Here is a 17,188-nt window from a genome sequence, read left to right on the forward strand (position 1 = left end):
GGTCCAGGGGTAGAGCACCCCTGGCGCAGGTTGACTAAGACAAACCGGTTTTATAGTGTACCAGGGGCCGAGCTCCGTTATGTCACCAGGCATATTCTCTTGCGCATTCCATTTTCATCCAATTCTTTTTGCAGTCTGCCTAAATACTCTTTCTGCCCATTCCGTCATGCCAACTTAAGGCGTTATCCTTCCCCACAGTACGGCGATTACAGGAGTCTTGGCACCGACCCAATGTTGACTTAAGAGAACGACGCATGTCTCAGCCTCATGCGGCGGGCCCCCTCCAGCCCCGGTCGGCCAACTCCAACATGCGATTGTGAGGTTTCAATACCGCCCAATGGGCCCTTTGTCGCCAGGGGATCTGTTTGCTCTAGCAAAGGAACCCCAGCAATGGAGATTGTCATTCCCGCAGAGTCTTAGAAAGGTTGACGTCATTTTCACGTGATTTGCGGCGGTGTCGCGCGCAGGCGAGCAATCAGTAAAACCTTCATATATGAGAGATCTCAACTCCATCTCAAATCGGTCTTAAGCGGTCGTAGATGATCATGAAAAAACCATGCTTCGAAGGACGCCGTCACCAAGGACATACCAGACGATAAGCGGGGCCCCTTTGCAGGAGCCTCTCCACTTGGTGGGCAGAAGTACCAGCCCGAGAAGAAGTGTAGTGTACCCAAATACGGCGACCTATGACAAGCAGAAGCTGTCGATAATAGACAAGATAAGCATAGCGTTCTGCTACATCACGTCTGCTTGTTGTAGCGCGTTTTTCTTGGTGGTGCTGATGGTCATCGCGCTTTTCAAGGCCCTCGCGAGACACTTTCGCGGCGAGGAGCGGCTCTCGGAAGTGGCTCCGGAGCTCTATGAGCCACTGAATAAACAGGAGAAGAAGCTCGAGCTCGATCTCGGATACTACATTAGACTGGCCGGGCTCGACCTCGAAAGGCATGTCATTTCCACGCGGGACGGGTTCAACATTGTGCTCGAGCACATTGTCAACCCCAAAGAGTCTGGCGAGAAACGGGCCCGGAGGTACCCAGTGCTGCTCCAGCACGGCTTGATGCAATCCTCCGCTGCATACGCTACCAGCGGGAACGGTAGTCTCGCTGCTTTTCTCTTTGAGTGCGGATTCGACGTCTGGCTGGGCAACAACCGCTGTGGGTTCTCCCCGAGCCACATACTCTATTCGCGATACAATGTGCACATGTGGCAATGGGGCATTCGTGAGATGGGGTCGCTAGACATTCCGTGCATGATAGACTTCATACTGAACCAGCATGGCTCAAATACGCACAAGGTTGCGCTAGTGGGCCACTCCCAGGGCACTACCCAGACGTTTTACGCCCTCGCCAAGGGAGTGGCCCCGGAAATGGGCAATAAGCTGAGCAGCTTTTCTGCACTGGCCCCGGCCGTGTATACTGGCCCGCTGCTGGACCGGTGGTTCCTTAAGTTTGTGAGATCCCTGCCTAGGCCCGTTTACCACGCCTTTTTTGGACACCATTCGTTCATTGGGCTCATGAACGGGTTCCACGCGATAATGCCCAAAACCTGGTACACTTTTTTTGGCTACATCATGTTCAATTACCTGTTGGGGTGGGACGACCGCTTGTGGAACCGGCACTATAGAAACCGCCAATTCCTGTTCTCCCCTGTCTATGTTAGCAGCGATCTCATGTTCTGGTGGCTAGGGAAGGGCGGATTTGCGTGTCACGGGTGCATCTTCGACGAATCCGTCGATCAATGGTTTGATCACAGCACCTTCCCGCCGCTGGCGCTGTTTGTGCCCGGCAGAGACAACCTGGTGAGCCCCTACCCACTAGTCAACCGGCTGAAAAGCTACGAGCGGCTGGAAACCCCCGTTGAGGTGGTTGACATCCCGGGCTACTCTCATCTAGACGTGCTGTGGGCACATGATGTCATTGACAAGGTGGGGCGTCCACTAGCCAAGTTCATCTGGTCCCAGGTCGAGGACAAGCACAATTGGGACACTACCATCAGTTTATAGACTACTATTTATCTATCCTCTCCTAGAGCAACTTCTTGGGGGCCAGCCCCCCAAACCCCCCGTGGCTCCGCTCCGCGGAGAACTAGCTATCATCCCCCAACTAACTCTGCGAAGCAGAGCTACGGGGAGTTTGAGGGGCTGGCCCCTCATGTTGTCCAGAGGCCCAATTGAATCAATAAGGGAGTTTTTGATAATTTGCACTCGAATACACATTGGGGGGGCCAGCCCCCCAACCCCCCCGTGGCTCCGCTCCGCGGAGGACAGAGCAAGCCGCATGAGTAGCGGCTGGTGGCGAGCCGCAGAATTCGGTATTATTTTTGGGAGGAATGTGACTGCTTTATGTGCTGAGGGTTGTGCTAAGCGCGGATGTGTGAGAACGGGTCGGGGTTGGGCGCGCGAGGAGACTCAGCCAGCTGGTGCGGCTCAGACAACCGGGTAAGTCGCTCAGGCGTACGCGGCGTACCGCGCACGCGTAAACCACAGACTGGAGAATTTCATGGCCGACCCTCCCTCAGGCACTGCGACGACGCACGCACAGAGGGCGCACATTGAATTTTTTTTCCCAAAAGGCGATTTGAACAAACCCACGACGACCACCTCCATTGCCAATCAGGAATAGTTAGTAGAAATGGCTGACAAACTTTTCGATCTCACTCCAGAGGACGTGCAGCTCTTGCTGGCTGCCGAGGCCCACCTGGGTTCCAAGAACGTCCAGGTCCACAACGAGCCATACGTCTTCAAGACCCGACCAGACGGTGTTAACGTGATCAACGTTGGCAAGACCTGGGAGAAGATTGTCCTGGCTGCCCGAATCATCGCTGCCGTGCCAAAGGCCGCTGATGTCGTTGCCATCTCTTCGCGAGTCTACGGCCAGCGAGCCGTTCTTAAGTTCGCCAACCACACTGGTGCTACTGCCATTGCCGGCCGATTCACCCCAGGTTCCTTCACCAACTACATTACCCGATCCTTCAAGGAGCCACGACTCATCATCGTCACCGACCCACGAACCGACGCCCAGGCTATCAAGGAGGCTTCCTACGTTAACATTCCAGTCATTGCTCTGTGCGACACTGACTCCCCAACCGAATACGTTGATGTTGCCATTCCATGCAACAACCGAGGCCGACACTCTGTTGGTCTTATCTGGTGGTTGCTTGCCCGAGAGGTCCTGCGACTGAAGGGTGTTCTGCCAGACCGACAGACCCAGTGGTCCGTCATGCCAGATCTGTACTTCTACCGAGACCCAGAAGAGGCTGAGGCCCCAGCTCAGGCTGAGGAGGCTGAGGCTACCGTTGAGGAGGTCGCCCAGGCCGAGGGTACCATTGTTGCCGCTGGTGACGAGTGGGCCGCTGCTCCAGATGCTAACGCCGACTGGGCCGCTACCGACGACTGGGCCGCCGAAGCTGCCCCATCTGCCCCTGTCGCCTAGATGTAATATAAAAAATAATGCTTCCTCCCTCCCGTCTTGGTGTGTGTCCGTCAGCGCGTTTACTCATTGTTATTTTTTATATATGACCTTTTTAAAAAAATGCTGTGATTTGGATTGACTCGACGGTTCACAAGTCCGTTGGACCAGCTTTCGAGGGGCCAGCCCCTCGAGCTCCCCGTAGCTCCGCTTCGCGGAGTTCTTTACAATTAGTTCGCCCTCAGTATCTGGTGGTACTGTACCACCAACGCTAATTCTTGCTACAGTATTGTTTAAAAGAAGTACCAAGGCAATCGCTAGCAAATTGAGGTTATTTATAAAGCTAAATCGTAGTCATTTCTCGAAAACTGAGACCAATACCAAATATCCAGCTTTTCATTCCCTCAATCTCTGGGTTACGTCAATGGAGACCTCGTGAAATCGTGCATTATAAACTGAACAATTGATATCGCAGAACGATCATGTTTCATTTTAAGCTGCAATGCAGGGACTGGTCTAGTCGTGTAATGGCGGGCTACCTTCTGCGTATTATTTTATCTTATTAGGATTTATAGTGCCATAAATGGAGTGTCGGTATCTGGCAATTCTTACTGTAGCAAAGATATCTGTTTAATAATAATAAATGATGCACTTCGATTAGCCCTCCTTCGCCCTTGGAGGCGCAAAAAATCAGGATCCGCCCTCTTCTCGGGGTGAATCAAGATTACATCGTACAGGCAGTCACTTCTCCAAAGCTTCTCATTCGGTGAGAACATAGCAAGGATTTGCGATTCTATATAAATATTTACACTTGTTATTGGTTGAGCAGGCTCGGATTTTTTTCGTTTAAGCGATTGCTGTATCAAGACTGCGTGAATACCGGCATTCGTAAAGTACCGGTATTACAATGTACTGTAGAAGTCACACGTTGTGGTACGGAAACATGAAATGCCTATTGTTGCTCGCAATAGAGAAGGCATTTCATAGCATAATTTACCATTTTATTATGGAATACCCTTGGTATGTATGTATTTGTTCGATTGACTGGAGTCCATCTCAGAATAATACCGGTACCACATGCAAGTACCAGGAACTAAGAAACTGTACATAGATACCCTGACATGGCATTCAATTTATAATTGATCAAAAACGTCATCAGGTAACTGATATCAATTCTTAAGTATTATCAATTCGGAATCTCGTTACCGGGGTAAATAGTGAGCATGGCAGCTTGGGAGCCGAATTGGTAATAGGATATGTGCTTTAAGCATAGGATCAGGAGGTACTACTGGCATTGTCCTATTGATATTCATTACAATATAACCCTATTCGTCATAGCAATTAATTTATCTAACTCTACCGCGTATATAAATTAATCGGTACTGGAGAAGACCGGGATGTTCAGAACATTAAATCAACATGCATACACCACTCCCATCTAGAAAGGGCCAGAGATAATCAGACTTCTACGGATCCCACTGCGTTAGCGGTGCCCCAGGGGGGTTTGGGGGGACCAGTCCCCCCAATTATTGGCCAGCAATTGCCCTATTACTAATTACTCTACTATTTCCGCCTAAGGCAAGCTGTCTACCGGTACTTGGTACTACGCGATAACTAAGGTGATGGTTAAGTCCGGGAAAAAGTCCCAAGCGGGCGCGCGGGCGACGAAAAATTAAGCCCCGAGGACCGGTCATTTACCCTTGTCGAAACGAACGCCACCCAGAAAGGAATCGATAGAGAGAGAATGCTTGCGACGCTGCTGAGAAGTGGCCGGGTAGCGAGGCCTGCGTACACGCAGGCCGTGCGGACATTCACGAGCGGCTCGCCGCTAAACCGACAGCCCAAAAAGCGGTCCGTTTCGCGTAAGAAATCGGACGCACTGGCGGAAATGAAGCATTACCAGAAGGAAGCAGCCCGTAAGCGCCGCGAACAGCGAGAGCAGGAAGCCAAACCAGAAGAAGACAAGAAGGAGAATGAGTTTGGACGGTGGTACGATGAACAACAGCAGGACCATTCACCCCCCAAGGGAGACAAACCCAAAGACGAGAATAACAACCAGTTCAACTTTGATCCAAATAAGATCAAGAAGGTCGAAATCCAGATCACGGGGCGCCAGATCGTCATTGGCCTGCTGGGGTCTGTTGTCGTGTACCAGCTGCTGTTTGGCGGTGGGTCGGACTACTTCCACCGCGAGATCACGTGGCAGGAGTTCAAGACGCAGTACCTCGACCGTGGCAGCGTGAAGAAGCTGACGGTCGTCAACAACCGCCAGGTGCGTGTTGAGACGACCGGCGGCGAGGGCCCTGTCTACTTCACCATTGGCTCGGTCGAGTCCTTTGAGCGCCACATGGAAGAGGCCCAGCACGGCAAGGCGGCACGTGACCGCGTCCCAGTGTCGTATGAGTCCGAAGGCAAGTACACGCGGCTGCTTATGGGCTATGTGCCTTCATTGCTGACGTTTGCTGCCATTATTTGGATTCTGAGGCGTAGCGTGCCCGGAGGGGCCGGTGGGGGCGGAATCTTCTCGTTTGGCAAGTCCAATGCGCGGCTATTCAACAAGATGACGGATGTCAAGGTGCGGTTTGAGGATGTCGCCGGTATGGATGAAGCCAAGGAGGAGATTGTGGAGTTTGTAAAGTTCTTGAAGAACCCGCAGAAGTACGAGTCGCTGGGCGCACGGATCCCGCGAGGCGCCATTCTTTCAGGGTCCCCTGGTACCGGTAAGACGCTACTGGCCAAGGCGGTTGCCGGTGAGTCGGGCGTTCCATTCTACTCGATCTCGGCTTCGGAGTTCATTGAGATGTACGCCGGTGTCGGAGCGTCGCGAGTTCGATCCCTGTTTAAGGAAGCACGTGAACATGCGCCGTCCATTATCTTTTTGGACGAAATCGACGCCATTGGCAAGACGCGAGGCAAGAACCCCATGGGCGGTGGCGGTACCGACGAGCGTGAGGGCACGCTCAACCAGCTGCTGGTGGAAATGGACGGCTTCGACTCGAGCGATCACGTTATTGTGTTGGCCGGTACCAACCGTCCTGATGTGTTGGACCCTGCGCTACTGCGACCGGGGCGATTTGACCGAAGAATTGCCATTGACCGACCCGATCTCGAGGGCCGAAAGTCCATCTACGAAGTCCACCTCAAGAAGATCGTCTACGATAAGTCAATTGCGGAGCTGCCTGGTAAATTGGCCGCTATGACTCCTGGGTTCGCTGGTGCAGATATCGCCAATGTGTGTAACGAAGCCGCGCTCATTGCGGCGCGAGAGAACGCCGACATGGTGACGCTCATGTACTTTGAGCGTGCCATTGACCGAGTTATTGCTGGTCTCGAGCGAAAGACGCGGGTTCTCAATGCTGAGAAGCGCAAGGTCGTGGCGTACCACGAAGCTGGTCACGCTATCTGCGGCTGGTTCCTGAGACACGCTGATCCGCTCGTTAAGGTCTCCATCATCCCGCGAGGCTCAGCGGCCCTGGGTTACGCCCAGTACGTGCCGCCAGAGCACTACCTCTACTCGGAGAACCAGTTTATGGACCGGATGACCATGGCTCTGGGCGGCCGAGTCTCCGAGGAGCTGCACTTCGAAAGCGTCACGCTTGGCGCCAGCGACGACTTCAAGAAGGTGACCCAGATGGCGCGCTCCATGGTGACGCTGTACGGCATGTCCAAGAAGGTGGGCACCGTGCAGTACGACCGCAACCCCATGTCGCCCCACGAGCCGTTCTCGCAGGAGACGGGGCGCATGATTGACACTGAAGTGCGACGAATCGTCAACGAGGCCCACGACCGGTGTGCTGCTCTGCTCAAGGAAAAGAAGGACCTGGTTGCCGCGGTCGCCGAGGAGCTGCTGGTAAAGGAGGTCATTGTGCGTGAAGACCTGCTTAGAATCCTCGGGCCACGACCTTTCAAGGAGAACAGCGCTGCATTCGACAAGTACCTCTCTCCAGACAGCATGGCCAAGGAGCCTGGTGAAACCAAGGGTGGATGCTAGCTCCCCGGATTGCTAGATTTTGTAACATAGGACCTGCTAATTTGTAAATATTTCACCTACGACCTTTTATTACCTTCAATGGGATCCCCTACCTCCCCTTCGCGGTACTAGGAGAATTGGATATTCGAGGGTCAGCCCTCGAGCTCCCGTAGCTGGGGGGGACCCCCAAACCCCCCTTCCAAGAGAGCCAGTAATTCTTATCTTATATTCACAGTCCTCAAAGATAATTTTCCCCGTAGATAAATGCATGTAAGCGTGATTTATGGTATTGTAAATGGCTTTTATTTTCATATTATTAGAATCTGCTATAACTCATAACTATAAGTTAAGATCATTAGAAACGTCCCGTATAATAATACCCAGAGATGAACTCATGGTAAGTAGATCTTGTTCACAAGATCCATAAATATATACTATTAATCGTCATTTTGTTGTTTATGATACAAGTAATTGATAGAGTAGCTTCATTCGTCGTAGATGGTCGTAGATGGTCAAAAGTTCAAGGGTCAAAGAAAGTAAATGTTGGGTCGTAAGTCGTAAGATGCTTGTTTCTATCGTCCAAAAAGCCTGGCAACCAAATACCAAACGGCGCCAATAAACCTAAACGCTGCTAGAGCAGCAACTGCCCACAACACTACCGACAGGTAGATCTGTGTTCGAATACCCCCAGAGCTGCCCAGCGATCCGCATTTGTCGTCGTCAGCACGGGCCAGTAGCTCCGCAGCAACGTTCCATACCGCATCTCGTTTGGAAAACGTGCCCGAGTCAGTACTACTACCCGAATTGCTGTTGCTGCTGCTACTACTATCGCTCGTGTCAGCAAACACACTCAATCCGGCCGTGTTGAGCACAACGGCAATGAGGGCGAAATTCGTAAACATCCACACCAGCACGACCGACGAACGGAACAGCGCATAATAATCCTGCGTCTCGTCATCCTTCGAAGGCTTCGGGGCCTCCTTCTTGAGTGGCTCGGCCAGCGTCGAAATCTCCTTAATGTACGAAGAGTCAATGTCGTCTACATGGGTCGGGATGTCCACCTCCAGCTTACCAGCCTGGTTCGTCTTAGCCACACCCAAATCGAGCTTCTGCTCGGTATCGCCCTTGGTTCCCCAAGAGATATCGTGGATGTTGCAGAAAGCATAGACGTTGAGCACGTTGATATAGGCTGGCGAAATGAGCAGGTACTGCAGGAACGACGTAAACATGTGGAAAGGCTCAAAGAACAAAAAGGAGGAGACAAAGTAGAGCGCATAGGTGGACATCATAGACACTACCAGGTCGCGGAACGTCTCGTTGGAGAAAATGAGGCTCGCCGAGAAGCCGTCGTTCATGCAAATGGCGTATTGCACAGACTTGACCGAGATGTATATGGCGGCAAACATGAGATAGGCCATGAGGAAGGCAAAGAACGCTACAATGAGAATGTAAAACACCTGGGTACCCATAGGACGATTGCCAAATGCCAAAACAAAAGTCGTCACAATGCACCCGCAGTAGATCCACAGCAGGACAACGGAGAGAATGCGCCCTGGCGCAAAGCCCAAAGCGCTGTCGCTGAGAGCACCCGTTAGAATCCGGAACACCAAAAAGAAGTTACCAATGGAAAACCACGAGAAAAGCATCGAGACACACTGGTACAGGAACTCGAGGTGGAGCATTAGCTTACGACCGAGACTGTGAGCAGACCGCCAGATGGAGAACAAATGGGCCTGGGCGTAGATGGCAGCAAAGAAAGAACCATTGAGCCACCGTCGTCTCTGGAGGACCAACTCTGCAAGCTTATCTGGCACATCAGTGGCTGCGTGCGCCGATTTGACGTACTTGAGCAGCCAGTTGCACCCTCGCTTGGCCACAAGCTCGAAACACAGAATTCGATCCTCTGCAAGGTACATGTTCGCCGTGAAGATACCGGCGCCTGCCTCGTGAAGCGTCTCACCTTTAAAGTACTTCTCCAGCGGGCCCTGGCCGTTTACGTCGTTTTGTAGCGCGACATAGCGATAAGCAGAGAACGCACCGGGCAGAACTGTAATGAACCCAAAGACGCTCTCCAGCGGCTTATCGAGAATGTTGGACATTTTGTACTCAAAGTTCTGGGCCGCCACTAATGGGTTCAGCAGCTTCGACCAGCCAGTACCCAGGTATGCTTTGATCTCGCCACAGGCTCCTCCAACATTGGGGTGCATATCAAACGTCTTCCATAGGTGATATATCGAGTGATCACTGGGCATAGTACCGGCGTCCAGCAAGATACACACCTTGGGGTTGAGGATGGGCCCAAATGCCTGGAAGAACCACCGGTGGGAGTTAATCTTCTTTTGATTCTTCTCCTTGAGGCAGAACACCATTTGAACAGGGATTGTCTTTTCCGTCGTGAGCTTGACAGTCTTGTCTACGTGAGAAATGCCCACCATCGTCGTGTACTCATAGATATGCGCCGTGACAGGTCGGTCGTTGACGATGTTCTTGGCAAAGCCTTCCTGGTAGACTCCCAGGGCGGCCATGAGCGCTCTGGCCCGCGGGTGGACCTTGAATCGCCCATCAGCCACTACACATACTACGACTTTCTTCCACGAGTCGGCACCCCACGTCTTGGACCGGTGTCGTGACGCCAGGTGCCGGATGTTCCTGAAGATGCCCTGGAGCGTTCTCCCCAGCAGAATATCGTCTTCGTTGTAGATCGTCACGCAGATAAACAGCTCAGTCTGCCGCGGCTGCTGGTAGCACGTCTGCCGCAGCGTGAACTGATTCTGCACAAAGTCGGCCGGGTCGCAGGTAGCGGCAGAATACCGCATATGTGTGAACTCTCGCTCGTTACGCGACGTGTGAAACTGGCCCAGAAGCTTTTTGGACACGGGACAGTCGAGCACCAAGTTGCCCCGGTAGAGCCTGACCCGCTTCATTGTCTTCGTTCTACGCGGCTGCATACCCTCTGGAGGAGGAGGAACCAATGGCTCGTCCTGATCATAGGGGTTCTCATCCTGATACGAGTAATCATCGTCGTCTTCGGTGGCTGTTCTGGCGGCATGGGGAGGAGGCGGCTGAATGGGGTGCATTCCCGGGGTCAGAGAGCTCTCGGACGACCCGTACTCTAGGCTCTCCTCGTCGTCCTCATAAGTATTAAGCGCGTACTGCGCTCCGGCAATGGGAAAAGGCTGGAAGGTGGATTCGTCCCCGTCCTCGCCGTAGCTGTCTTGGTGTCCAAAAGGAGGGCGAATTGGCTGGTGCGAGGGCTGCTGACCATATGGCTTGAGCAAATAGTCGTTCGATTCGTCCATAGGGTACCCAGGCTGCTGTTGGGCCCCGCCAATGCCCGGGTAAAGATGCTCGTCCCCATAAGCCGCATAGGAGTCATCCGCCCTGTGAGCATCGTAGTACTCATTAAGGTTAGCCGGAGGAGGCTGATAGCCCGAATAGGCCGTGATATGGGGCTGCTGGTACGGGTTCGCGTGGTGTTGAAGCGGGTTAGGTGAAGGGAAGCCCGGTGTTTCAACGGAACCAATGCCTCCATAGCCCGGTCCTGGCGGCGACAGGGGCCGATTAGCGGCTGCCAAGGGAGTGTGGAGCCTCTGATGCGGCTGCTCGGGACTGTAGGCCCCGGCCCCATTCACAGTTGTCGCCGGGAGAGGCGATGGATGACCCTCTTGCTGGCCATTGTATGGATCATCGTAGGCGTACCCGGGGTTTTCTGGGAAATCGCCCCGGTGGGGAGAGTCCGAAGAGGAGGGATATGGTCTACGACCTAATCAATTGAATTAGTTAGTGAGGGTCCTAGCTTGGCTGAAATTGTGCTTACCACCGTTGAACTCGCTCATTCGATATTCGCGATTTGTTCAGGTTGTGTTTTAGATGCCAGGGGACGTGCTGGGAGGATTTTATATGCGGCCCCGCCGTGCATCCTCTCAGCCACACCCAACGAGGCTTATTCTGGACCCTGTCTCGGGTTTGGATATATTTAGCATACAACTTGTGTATGGGCTCACTCGTATTTTGGAATTATTGATTGACAATGGTGTTCGTATAGCTGTTATTGGGGCTGTATTCGTGATGGTTTTGACTGGGCCAAAGTGACAGCTGTATACATCACATGTCTCTCTGGCCATAACCTGCATAACCTGCCTATCATGTACACCAATCTTTCACCAGCGGAATTTTTTTTAAAAAAATGTTTAATTTTTAGTTTTTAGATATTGAATGTTTTAATTTTTATTTCTTGGGCATTAAATGGTATTTATATTTAGGATTTCTGTGGTTTCTTCTCTTCTGCCTCGATTGCACCATCGTGTATTGGTACCTACCTGGTAGCTAAATACGGTAGATTCTGATAAGATGAAAAAAAGCTTTGGGTTTAGCGATATTGTTGAGGATTAGTGTTTATTAACACCGGTACCGTTGAAATATTAAATCTCCCTAATTTTTAACCCTGCAGGTTCTATGGTATAGCACTTATGGGGTTGGAAATATTATGCCAGCAGTTGAATACCAGTGTAACCTGACGGAATTGATATTACATACCGCACGAGTTCAATTGATTCAATTTGTTTTGCTGCGCTAGGAAACAACATCATATGGTAATCCAATAGTAACTGATATATAGTATACAACCGATCTAAACTCTAAATCTAATATATACCTCAGCATAACATGCCGAAGTGAACTGGTATTTGAAAGGTTAGTGACTAACCCAAGATGGAAGTTGGAAGTTGGAAGCTAAATGATATCATGCTTGGAAGCCTTCATGGAACTACAGAGGACTGCCGTAAGTTAGCCAAACAGTCTCTGATAGTGGTACAGTAGTAATCCATGAAATGTAATAGGCCGCTTCGTCATTAACCTTGCTGGTTAGTGGGGTACGTAGTTTACTGGGGAGCAGAAACTTCTTGTTCAAACGAAGACCACAAAAATGGCGGAAAACAAACGGATGAAGGTAATAAATTATAATGGGTAATGGAATTGGTTAGATGGCTAGACCCGTTCGTCCGGAGCACCACCTGTACAATGCCAGAACTTCGCGCCTCCGAGCGCGACGCTCCTCGAGGCCATCAGCGAGCTCTGGAAAGACAAACGCTTGGATGGCCCCACGCAGAATGGCTCTGAAATTACGCTGGTACTCCGTATTCAGAGTGACGATGCAAACCTCGTGAGCTCGAACCACCACCTCGCAGGCATAGCGTATCTCATTGCTCATGTCCTTGTCAAGATGGTCCGCTACACACAGCAGAGTAACACCAGTAAGCAGCAGCTGGATGCCAAAGAAGTATGGAATGAGCCGCAGATCAGGGTCGACGGTGAGAACGCGTTCGAGGCATTTGGTGGCAAGGATCGAGTGCTTGACGCACTCGCCAAACTCCTGCGTCTTAAGCAGGCTCGGGATCGAGTCCATGAGATTAATGGGATCCCAGTGGCCCTGCACCAGGATGTGGAATATATGGATGTAGCACCGGCAGTACTCCTTCCAGGTGACAGAGTATATGCTGGGATTCGGCGAGTCAGCCATGAATTCCTCTACCGACCGCTCCATCGCATCCAGACGAGTGAGAAAACTCTGCTTGAAGAGCTTAATTACTTCTTCCTTGTGATCGAGATGCGGGTTCAGAGTCATGAAGTGGATCTGGAGGATACGCCCAAGCAGAACCATAAATGGCAGATACATGCCAAACAGACCTGTGCTGTAAACAACGAACGGCGGGCCCTTTTTACGCTCAGTATTGGACTCTGTAGGTAATAGCGGCTCGTCTCCGACCCAAACCGTTTCGTCCAGCGGTACATAGAGGTCCAGGCACTCCGTCTCATCCAGAGACACAGGCAGATTGTAACACAGAGCCAAATGCCTGTCAACTAAAAACAAGAGCCACCACGATCTCCTCTGCTCCTCCCTTCTCTCTTCATCTAGTTGGTCGTTTTCTATGTTGAGTTTGAGAACTCGTGCCAGGCTGTAGGCGGTGTTCCACCACTTCATGGACTCGCCCTTGAACTCGGACGCCGAGGTGACAATGCCCAAGTGGATGCATGCAATGATATCGTCGAGCGTGCCCTGCCCGCTGATCTCCTGCAGAGGCCCCAGATTTCTAATAACCAGATCGGTCAGCTTGTGAATGATCTTCTCTCGCGTAGACGGGGTCGCCTTGATCTTTGGGTGGTCCGAAGCATGGGCCGACACGAGCAGAAATGAGAATAACAGGGCGGGACTGCATTGCCGAGGACTCGTTAGCGACAGAATAGAAGACCGCCGGATAATCGGCGCAACGCCGTACACCGTGTTTGAAAAGTAGACGACCAGCAGGTCCGCCACGAGCTCGGGGTCTATAAACGAGAGCTGGTGTGCCACAGCATTGAGTACAGGATAGGACAGCGTGGATGATAGCGCCTGGCGCTCTTTGGTTTCGAACCCGGTCGTGAAGAGCTCAGCCGGGAACGGAGTGTTCAAGTTGATCCACCGCGGGCTGTTGAACGCCGACTCGCTGATCATAGGGCCCGAAGGCGAGCCTACTACGTGGGCCAAGTGCGGGTCGCCAAAGAACTCCTGCTTATTGTATTCTGAGGTGGAGCTGGCCCCGGGAGAGGTGGAGCTCCCGCCACTATGGCCAATATGTCCATACGAGTGCGCTGCATCACCAAAAGGCGCCCCCACCGTGCTATCCAGGTACACTGTCGGTTGTTGTGGAGGAGCCGAGGGCGGCGGAAGGGAACTGGTTCCGTTTGCTTCGGTTCCGTTCGCCGTAGAAGTCTCGGTCTTTCGGGCCTTGGACTTGGTAGGGTACAAATCGCTTCCCTTGCCCCTTCGTTTGAGTTGTCGCGTGTATTCACAGGCCACCGCCATTCCTCCAAAACGTTAGTCCTTCCTTCTCACGCTCTCGAGGGGGGAATAAACTTACCACTACATCGCTGGCATGGCTGTTTACCGTCGCACCTGGTTCGAGCGCTGCTACACCTATCGCAGGCCTTGCGCACCCGCTTGACCATTTTGGTGGAAGGCGGAGGCTCTTGAGAGCCTTCGTTCGATGTGGCCCGGTCATGGCTGACCACATCGAGCAACGTGGTCCCTGTCGAATTCATTCAAAACGATTTCCTCGTACGACGAAAGGAAAGAGGCCGGTATATCTTGGAACCCCAGTTATTGCAGTACGTAGGGTGTAATATAGAAGAGAAAAAGCAAGATGCCGCCCAGTCTTTAGGCTGCGGGGTAGGTCCGAACGAAAAGAAAAAAAATTATCACCGTTGAGATTTACGGTAGATTTAGATCTTACAGTGTAATACGCTATGGAGATGGATTTAACAGAGATAAATTATTTCTATTATTTTATTACTGTACCATAACTGGTAGACTTTATTTTAATTTCGTTATGTTATACTTTGACGTACCTTTAGCTTGGGTACCTGGGTAGTGTATTGGCGACTGAATGGTGGGCATAGGTACCAGCAATGGTTCAGATGTTGAGATTGAGGTCTCGGAGGGGTCACCCGTACAATGTAAACTGGAAGATGTTAGCCGTAGTAACAGTTAAGATATCAGACCAGATTATCGATTCTTGTGAGTAATTCCAGTAATAGGGTACATATGCTAGAGAAATAATCCTGAATGCACGATAACGCTTATTCGAGTGCCTTATTGAACCAATAAAGAGCTGAGAGACATGTCGATTACCACAGCCATAATAGAAAATTGGTTTATGGAAGCGCTTCCAGAGCTAATCTGGTCCCTCGAGTTAATCCGAAGTGTTAAGTGCTATTACCGATAAAAAGAGTTACATGTATAGGTCCTCTAAGCCCATTTCCCCCCACCACCGATGCTCTGTTCATCCCAATACCATGCCTTTATAGCTGCAGTTATTACGGACAATTACTAAGTGAGCCGAAGCTCTCCGCGAAGCGTAGCCCCAGGGGGGTCTGGGGGGCCCAGTCCCCCCAGTTGAATTGGCTACAATGTGTATTCGAGGGCCAGCCTTCGAGCTCCCGTAGTGGGGGGCCAACCCCCCGGTACTAAATAAAAGAATAATTAATTGTCCAAAGTAAGCTGGATCATCGTGAAGGAATGCTTGAGGAACTTGTATCCCTTGGTATTGACGTCCTCAAACTTAGCCGTAGACTCCTGTGGTACGACAGCCGTTGGCTCGTCAAAAGTATTCCTCTTGCCAACGTCATCATCATACAGCGTCCAGACCTTGATATCCGACTTGAACTTGCCGTCGAAGCCGAACCGCGCAGAGATATTCTCGTCCTTAGATCGATTGACCACCGCGACTGTCAGCTTATCGCCGTTGACCGCAGCACTGATATCCAGCAACGCAATGTACGGCTCCACTCCCTGGGCCCACTGAAGCTCGCCAGTGAACCCTTCGGTCGGGCCCTTGTAAAGCGGAGATGTGACATGCAGGTTCAAGCTCTTGCCCCGCATGTGCTCTGAAAAGAGCACGAATGGATAGTACGTCGTCTGGAGCACCAGGCCCGTCTTGGAAGTGAAAATTGGCGAGATAACGTTGACAGCCTGCGCAATGTTGGCCATCCCCACGTTTCGAGACTGCCGGATGAACACGTTGAGCCAGCTGGCCACCGCCAACGCGTCCGTAAGGTCGTAGACCTGCTCAGCACCGTACTGGCCTTCGGCCTTGACCGGATCCCACACGTTCCACTCGTCGAAGCAAATCTTAACGTTGGCATTGGGCTTGTTTTCAGTGATCTTTGCAAGATCAATGAGCCGCGAGGCGATCTGGATGCCTCGCTCAGCCGCAGCCGGTCCAGTCACATTTTTGTAGTAGTCGCCGTTTGAGGTGTACAAATGAATTGAGTACAAATCAACCATGCCAATCAGCTTCTGGGTGACTTCAATGTCCCACTTATCGAAGCCAGTACATCCACACGCAACCAACTTGATGCTGGAGTCCAGCAGCCTCAGCGCCTTGCCCCATTGATACGCCTTCTTAGCGTAGTGCTCAGCAGTATCCTGCTCGACCTGCCACGGGCCCCAGATCTCGTTTCCGAGGCCCCAATACTTGACCTTGTACGGCTTGTCTCGCCCGTTCTTTCGCCGCAGGTTGGCGTAGTACGTGTTACCATCTGAGTTACAGTATTCGAGCCACGCCAGGGCCTCGTCCAGAGTGCCAGTGCCCATGTTGAGGCAGAGGTAGGGCTCGTAGCCCATCGCCTCGCACCACTCCATGAACTCGTCTGTGCCAAATCGATTGGATTCCTCGTTCAGCCAGGCAAGCTCTACGCGCCTGGGGCGCTTCTCCTTTGGCCCCACTCCGTCTATCCAGTGGTACTGGGCGCAGAAATTGCCGCCTGGGTACCGCACGACCGGCATCTTCATCTTTTTCAGGGCTTCAGCCACATCGGTACGATGCCCCTTTTCATTGGTCAGGCCATTGGTGTCTTCATAGTCAATGATGCCACCGTAGACGCATCGGCCCATGTGTTCGACAAACCCGCTGTAGATGTTGTCATTGATGTCTCCGAGTACTCGGTCCGAGTCCACTTTGACTACAGCAGCAGTACTGTTTGGCGATTCCACTACAGTCTGAGCAGTTTCCGACATAACAATGGAAAAAAATTGTGATTAACAGTCTATGCTGTATTTTCTAGCCCTTAAATGGCCCTTCTTGAGGGCATTGCCCAGCGCTCCAATATAGCCGATACGTGGGCTAGTCTTCGGAGAAATGTCGAACCGGCCCACCTGCGGCACTCGAACGGCTACACTGCAATTATATGCAGTAGGAGAAATCAGCGGGGTACTCACAGTGGGGTGGGCCAATTTGAGAGTTCAGCGGATATATATGGGTTATTTGCATTTCAA

At 51.8% G+C, this 17,188-nt stretch overlaps 6 protein-coding genes across 6 annotated transcripts; 3 read left to right on the forward strand and 3 right to left on the reverse strand.

Moving 5' to 3' along the window:
- Positions 1-781: 781 nt before the first annotated feature.
- YEH2 (sterol esterase 2) lies at positions 782-2,002 on the forward strand (the record flags this gene model as incomplete). The annotated part of the gene is made up of 1 exon (XM_076685019.1): positions 782-2,002. One exon carries the CDS (start codon positions 782-784, stop codon positions 2,000-2,002), a length of 1,221 nt encoding a protein of 406 aa, XP_076540837.1.
- Positions 2,003-2,630: 628 nt separating this feature from the next.
- On the forward strand, positions 2,631-3,431 carry RPS0A (small ribosomal subunit protein uS2A; the record flags this gene model as incomplete). Its single annotated transcript, XM_076685020.1, has 1 exon — positions 2,631-3,431. One exon carries the CDS (start codon positions 2,631-2,633, stop codon positions 3,429-3,431), a length of 801 nt encoding a protein of 266 aa, XP_076540838.1.
- A 1,720-nt stretch (positions 3,432-5,151) lies between these two features.
- AFG3 (ATP-dependent metallopeptidase FtsH/Yme1/Tma family protein) lies at positions 5,152-7,398 on the forward strand (the record flags this gene model as incomplete). Its single annotated transcript, XM_076685021.1, has 1 exon — positions 5,152-7,398. The coding sequence occupies one exon, from the start codon at positions 5,152-5,154 to the stop codon at positions 7,396-7,398; it is 2,247 nt and encodes a 748-aa protein (XP_076540839.1).
- Positions 7,399-7,949: 551 nt separating this feature from the next.
- Positions 7,950-11,213, reverse strand: CHS1 (chitin synthase 1; the record flags this gene model as incomplete). The annotated part of the gene is made up of 2 exons (XM_076685022.1): positions 7,950-11,140; positions 11,195-11,213. 2 exons carry the CDS (start codon positions 11,211-11,213, stop codon positions 7,950-7,952), a joined length of 3,210 nt encoding a protein of 1,069 aa, XP_076540840.1.
- Positions 11,214-12,355: 1,142 nt separating this feature from the next.
- Positions 12,356-14,361, reverse strand: TRVA0_020S02476 (uncharacterized protein; the record flags this gene model as incomplete). The annotated part of the gene is made up of 2 exons (XM_076685023.1): positions 12,356-14,220; positions 14,274-14,361. The coding sequence occupies 2 exons, from the start codon at positions 14,359-14,361 to the stop codon at positions 12,356-12,358; spliced, it is 1,953 nt and encodes a 650-aa protein (XP_076540841.1).
- Positions 14,362-15,394: 1,033 nt separating this feature from the next.
- Positions 15,395-16,930, reverse strand: TRVA0_020S02498 (alpha-N-arabinofuranosidase; the record flags this gene model as incomplete). Its single annotated transcript, XM_076685024.1, has 1 exon — positions 15,395-16,930. The coding sequence occupies one exon, from the start codon at positions 16,928-16,930 to the stop codon at positions 15,395-15,397; it is 1,536 nt and encodes a 511-aa protein (XP_076540842.1).
- Positions 16,931-17,188: the final 258 nt, after the last annotated feature.

Source organism: Trichomonascus vanleenenianus, assembly GCF_965637985.1.
Source record: "Trichomonascus vanleenenianus strain CLIB 3782 genome assembly, contig: TRVA0_020S, whole genome shotgun sequence".
NCBI lineage: Eukaryota > Fungi > Ascomycota > Dipodascomycetes > Dipodascales > Trichomonascaceae > Blastobotrys > Blastobotrys vanleenenianus.